Source organism: Schistocerca nitens, chromosome 3 (genome assembly GCF_023898315.1).
Source record: "Schistocerca nitens isolate TAMUIC-IGC-003100 chromosome 3, iqSchNite1.1, whole genome shotgun sequence".
NCBI lineage: Eukaryota > Metazoa > Arthropoda > Insecta > Orthoptera > Acrididae > Schistocerca > Schistocerca nitens.
Genome location: NC_064616.1, coordinates 214,827,167 through 214,833,948, shown reverse-complemented (window position 1 = coordinate 214,833,948; position 6,782 = coordinate 214,827,167). Strand labels below are relative to the sequence as shown.

The 6,782-nt window shown below is 41.8% G+C and overlaps 1 protein-coding gene across 1 annotated transcript in view; it reads left to right on the top strand.

Annotated features, from left to right (window-relative positions):
- Positions 1–889: 889 nt before the first annotated feature.
- LOC126249153 (uncharacterized) overlaps positions 890–6,782 on the top strand; it is a 298,975-nt gene continuing 293,082 nt past the window's right edge. The window contains exon 1 of the mRNA XM_049950808.1: positions 890–1,060. Within this exon, the coding sequence (XP_049806765.1) occupies positions 890–1,060 (171 nt within the window). The remainder of the gene's footprint in view (positions 1,061–6,782) is intronic.

Below are 6,782 nucleotides of genomic sequence, written 5' to 3'. Positions count from 1 at the left end.
CGACACCTACAACGTGCTGACATGAGGAAAGTTTCCAACCGATTTCTCATACACAAACAGCAGTTGACAGGCGTTGCCTGGTGAAACGTTGTTGTGATGCCTCGTGTAAGGAGGAGAAATGCGTACCATCACGTTTCCGACTTTGATAAAGGTCGGATTGTAGCCTATCGCGATTGCGGTTTATCGTATCGCGACATTGATGTTCGCGTTGATCGAGATCCAATGACTGTTAGCAGAATATGGAATCGGTGGGTTCAGGAAGGTAAGATGGATCGCCTTGATGGATCCCAACGGTCTCGTATCACTAGCAGTCGAGGTGACAGGCATCTTATCCGTGTGACTGTAACTCTTGATGAGCTGTGATATCTTGCCGAAGCTGCATGGGCAGCTGTACCTGTACACGCCATGCAAGCTCTGTTTCACTCAATGCCCAGGCGTATCAAGGCCGTTATTGCGGCCAGAGCCTCGTGATGACTGGGTGTTGTGTGATGTCCTTAGGTTAGTTAGGTGTAAGTAGTTCTAAGTTCTAGAGGACTGATGACCATAGATGTTAACTCCCATAGTGCTCAGAGCCATTTGAACGGCCAGAGGTGGTTGTTGTGGGTACTGATTTCTCAGGATCTATGCACCCAAATTCCATGAAAATATAATCACAAGTCAGTTCTAGAATAATATATTTGTCCAATGAATACCCGTTTATCATCTGCATTTCTTCTCGGTGTAGCAATTTTAATGGCTAGTAGTGTAGAAAGGCCGATCGACGGCCGCCGAGTGATATCGGCGAGAAGTATTCCGATACGTACAGCTGCGGGACGCTCTGGCGCGCGGCAGCGCGTGGGCGTGTTGTGGGATGTGGGGTGGGGCGGTGGTGAGGTGCACCCCTGCGCGGATGCTGGTGCTGGCGGGGAGGCGAAGCGGCCCGAGCGGAGAAAGCGCGGCGCGCCGCGGCTGGCTCAGTGTGACGATGGCGCCCGCCGCTCGCCGTGTGCCGCCTGCAGCAGCCGCCGTGCTCGTCCTAGCGCTGGCCGCGGCCGGCGTCGCCGGGCACGCCACCGAGAAGGTCAGTCCCGCACTCACTGAAGCGGTCGGGGTTCCAGCAGCCGGGCTCGGGCTCTGCTCGAGTTCACTTGCCTTAAGCTGGGTTTACACTAGCAAGTCGCTTGGAGAAGTTATTGCTAGCCACTTGCAGAATTAACCAAGATTGTTCCGCAAGTTCTTTGGCAAGAAACTTGCGTCAACAACTTGCTGATACTGTTTACGTATGCTTTCAGTACCACTAGGAGTGTCAGCCGAAGTGTAAAATGACAAGTAGGCGGGTGAGATATGCTGCAGCTACTGTAATTGTGATGCAAAACGTGAAAAAGAGAAGTATTTGGGTTATAGACTAGATAATGAGAAGATCGCAAAGTGGTGCCTGTAATAACCTTTTGCAAGAACTTAGTATCGAGAGCACGGATACTTTTGAAAACTTTTGCGGAACGTCCGCAAATTATCCTGAGTATTTGTTGATGTTAATAGCGCCCGTCATATCAAAACGAGACAAACTTCGGTACTGCTATTTCAGCATAGAAACGTTTGCTAGTCACTCTATGATTTATAGCTACCGGTGAGCTACGAATAAAATAGGCATTTTATTTATTTATGTGAAACATACAACCAAAAAAGATTTGAATTATGAAATATTTCTTTGTAGGAGACTTATACAAGTCCTTAATGTACTTGTTTCATATTCCCGTCAGCATGGTTTCTCTGATCGTACCCGATGTATGTAGAGCCTTTTTTAACGTCTTGAAAAGGGAAAATTATTTGAAGGTATGTGAAAACACAACAATGGAATTAAATTTTTATTGAAATAAACTGAGTTTTACAGAATGATGTGCTTATAAAATTTTTTTTTCTAATGCTCATAAAATGGAAAGTGACAAGCTAAGTAAATCGAACATGCAATAATTACACATCGTCCTTTTTCTAGACTCCTAAAACAACAAGCGAGTGGATGCAGGTGGCAAAGGGGTTGTGTCTTGAAGTTATGCTACTTTCTATGTACTTATTTTATAAATGTGTCGAATATCGACGAGATTTCATTTAATGCGCTCATCTTCACTCTATCCTTAAAGTCTCGGTTATGCACGTTCCGTATTTCGGGGTAGCTCTCCACGGCTTCAATAAAATGTTCTGTATCCTGCTTCATCCATTCCCGTTTCTCCTCCATTTCTGAAATTTGTTTGCATGTAATACGTAAGATGGTTGCATAAAATTAAGTCACCACATTAAGTAAAATGTTAAATATGACTTGCGATTCCTACTTGCAGGAAATAGAAATAAATCCTAAAAGCTGCAATTTACTTGCAGATACTTCTTGCGTGGTGTTCACACTGGAAGCGGAAAACGTGCAGCAAGTCACTTCCGCAACAAATTGCTACAGTCTCAAGTCGACTTGGCGATATGTTTACACTCGCAAATCACGCGGCAAGTTCCTCCGCCCAAGTAAATTGCTGCAATAACTTGCTAGTGTAAACCGAGCATTAACGGGGTTAGGACGTCAAACGGGCCGACTTGGAGCACGAGAGTCACCACAGGACATTTTAATTTCTACTGGCTATACTTTTACAGATAAATTCATAAAACTTTGTCACCGTGATCAGGAAGGATTGAGGACTCACACTTATCGCGGCGGAAGTTCAAAAACGTAGCAAAATACCTTTTTTTACATGTGAAATTTCATCATTTTTTCACTTATTACTCGCTGCGTTTGTTGTTATAGGTACACTTTTCTTCCTAAGTAAGAGCGATTCTTCGATGAATTTTTCATACCATACAAACAGTAGTTACAGGTGTATGAAACTCTAGAATTTTCCAAATCTATTAAAAAAACTGTGGAAAAAATTGAGATAATTAACTATAAAACTTGAATTTTTTCTAAATATGAACTTCAAAATGTAACAGTTCATTCATTTTTTCATAAATTAAATAACTTCTAGAATTTCATACACTTGTAACTATGGTTTGTATGCTGTGCAAAAGTCATCGAATAATCTCTCTTACTTAGGAAGAAAAGTGTACCTATAGCAACAAATGCAGCGCGTAATAAGTGAAAAAATGATGAAATTTCACATGTAAAAAAAATGTGTGTTTGGTTACGTTTTTGAGCTTCCACTGCTATGAGTATGAATCCTGAAGGCCGAGCGGTTCTAGGCGCTTCAGCCTGGAACCACGCTACCGCTACGGTTGCAGGTTCGAATCCTGCCTCGGCCATGGATGTGCCTGATGTCCTTAGGTTAGTTAGGTTTAAGTAGTTCTAAATTCTATGGGACTGATGACCTCAGCTGTTAAGTCCCATAGTGCTCAGAGCCATTCGAACAATTTTTGAATCCTGAATCCTTCCCGGTCATGTTGTTAAAGTTTAATGAATTTATTTGTAGAAGTATAGACAGTGGAAATTAAAATGTCCTGTGGTGCCCCCCCTGCTTCAATTCGGCCTGTTTTACGTCCTAGCCCGCAGCTCGTGGTCGTGCGGTAGCGTTCTCGCTTCCCACGCCCGGGTTCCCGGGTTTGATTCCCGGCGGGGTCAGGGATTTTCTCTGCCTCGTGATGGCTGGGTGTTGTGTGATGTCCTTAGGTTAGTTAGGTTTAAGTAGTTCTAAGTTCTAGGGGACTGATGACCAGAGATGTTGAGTCCCATAGTGCTCAGAGCCATTTTTTGCGTCCTACCCCCCTTCATACGAGATTGTGCCGGAGTACGCGTAATACGAGCTTCGTGCTACGCGCTGCACACTACGCGCAGCAAAACAAACTTATCCCGTGTGACCACAATTAGTCTCGCTCCACCTTCTCAAATATCTCAAAATAGTTGAGTTTTTCGTGGCCACTTGTTGACCTTCCTCGCTAGCTCAAAAAGTTTCGAGATTGGTTTAATATAAAGAAAAGGGGGGGAGTTAAGAAGGTGATTTTCATGCTTCAGGCGTTGGTTCACAGTCCCACCCCACTAAATTACAAAGCTCAGAACATTCGTACAACCGACGTTGTTCATTTCACGCGTCACATTGTCTAGAATGCCTGTTATGTCGTCAAACGTTGACACTGGATATGAATGTATGCAAAGTGAGATTTTTACTCTTCAGCGGAGTGTGCGCTGATATGAAACTTCCTGGTACTGGCGGAAGGAAAGCTGTGAGGACGGGGCGTGAGTCGTGCATTTGGGTAGCTCAGATGGTAGAGCACTTGCCCGCGAAAGGCAAAGGTCCCGAGTTCGAGTCTCGGTCCGGCACACAGTTTTGATCTGCCATGAAGTTTCATGAACGTATGCACTTCCTCGCTTTGTGCTGGATCTGCACCGATAACACCATGTCTCGTCTCCTGTGATGGTTTTTGCGAGAGAAGATCTTTCCACGCTTTGCATTTCAATCAAATCGCGGCAGACGTCGACGCGTCTTCGTTTTTGCTCGAGAGTTAAGGTGTGATGGACAAATTTGGCACACACTTTTCTCTTCTTCAAAACGTGCTGGAGAATGTCTTGAACACTTGATCTACAGATTGCTATTTGTGAGACAACAACGTTGAGACGCTACGGTCGCATGTCCACTACCTCTGCCTGCTCACAACTGACATGTTGGCTGCACATTTGTTGTTTACAATCATTAGTTCAAGCTGCTACCGTTGTTCAGCGCTGATGTCGTTTATAAGCTGCAATCTCCGCCCGCTGTCCTCCTTCCATCTGTTGTCCACATCCACAAAATGGTTCAAATGGCTCTGAGCACTATGGGACTCAACATCTTAGGTCATAAGTCTCCTAGAACTTAGAACTACTTAAACCTAACTAACCTAAGGACATCACACACACCCATGCCCGAGGCAGGATTCGAACCTGCGACCGTAGCAGTCCCGCGGTTCCAGACTGCAGCGCCAGAACCACATCCACATTAAACTGTGCCCAGTACAAGTAATTAATAAGGAAAATCTTTTATGAAGATTTGAAAGGAGCGAAGATTACAATAACCTTTCAGGTTTACTTAACTTGTCACGCTGAGATGGCTTCAGTTCTTCTTGTCTAGGGGTCTGATTCTTGAAGCTGGAAATCTTAACGTCAGGTCCTCACGGCTGGTTTGAATTAAATAAATTGGAATATAGTTGTTGCAGGATTTTTTTTTTACGTAAATATATTTTCCAGTGATTTCCTCACAGTTTAGTATATCATACAGTATTTTGATTTTTCACATTCAGGAAGCCGAAATTAAATTGTTCGCACCTGTTGTACAAAAACACATCTGATCACATCAGAGGCAAGCTTACCACTCGGAAATAACAATATTCCAAAGGGTTTACAATTTTTCTTAACAAATGAATTCCTACTAGCTTTCGTTACATTATTAATTTCCATTACTATTTCATAAATGACTCCAGAAATAAACATAGTAAACAGTACAGGATTGCGTAATTAATAATTGAAATTTTAAATGTGCAAATAACACGTAATTTCAAATGTTTCTAAGAAACATAATTTTAACTGTACATTCAGAACTAGTACTTATAGATTATAACATCGAAACTAAAATATTTTATAAAGTAATCCTTTTCGTAATTCCTTTTATTTTGAAGTATGACACACTTTGTATAAAATTATGTGACACTTTTCAGAAAAGCAACTGAGGTAACACTGACCTGTTCAAAATTCGAAAATAATAAAGGTATCGACAACTACTGTTGAGGAAAAGTAATGCTAGAGGAAGATGTCCCGTTACAAAGTCAAAAATCAAATCATCTCGTAACTTTTTGGGCGACTGTTTATTTGCCTGTTAACTTTCGTTTTGGGATGTCCGGCCAGTGTTTAATGGTTTTTCTGACATTTCGGCGACACGATTGCCTGACGTATTCAAAGATCCCCCCTCTTATCAGCAATTTAAGGTGGATGTGTGACAATACCAGCCACTTGTGGTTTCTAAACGTCGGGAAAATCATTAAAAAAAGGTCGGACGATGATCCCAAGACGAAAGCCATCAGGAAATATCTTAGAAACGACGCCACAATTGTTTGACTGCTTCGATAGGCTGGTCTTGTACGTGCAAAATATCGAAAAATACAGTCTAGTTGTAGAGTTTTATGTAGAACCACGGTGCTTGTTAACTGAAATTTCGGGAAAGCTAGTAAATGTGTGCAAATCATGTTGAAAACATACTTTCAGATAGATATTAACAATTAAAGTGTAATTTCAGGAAAGAAGTGCGCTCTTGGAAATAAAACAAAATTTTAAAGAAATGTGGAAATAAATAACGCAAATTTCAGTTCCTCGACAGAAAATTATGTAGAAACAACAACGATTTTGTGTTAACTTAATCAGATGAAGATACTATACAGTCATCAGAAGCGTCACCTTGAAGGCCATCCGTACCGAAAGTTTTCAGAAAATATGATCCCTACACTGTCCATTGCATCTGATCTTGCTATTATTAATTATTAGGATATCGTGTCTATTTAGGAATGGAAGAAGTAGGACCAGTGCCCGCTTAAAAAAATCACGTGATAACTACATAAAATGAATAAAAAGAACTTTATCCCTCAATAACAGGTTTAGTAGAAATGTTATAATATTATCCGTATCTGACATTATACAGGTACGAAACGAAATTTGTACAGGTGTACTAAGCAATATGAAGCTACCGTACAAGTGGTTTGAAATAGCTTTTATAACACTGTACTACTAAAACGTTTAATACATGCGATGATTGCTTGAGAAACGTCATAAAATTATCAGATATGTGTAGCCTTTACAGGTTCCGTTCCGTACC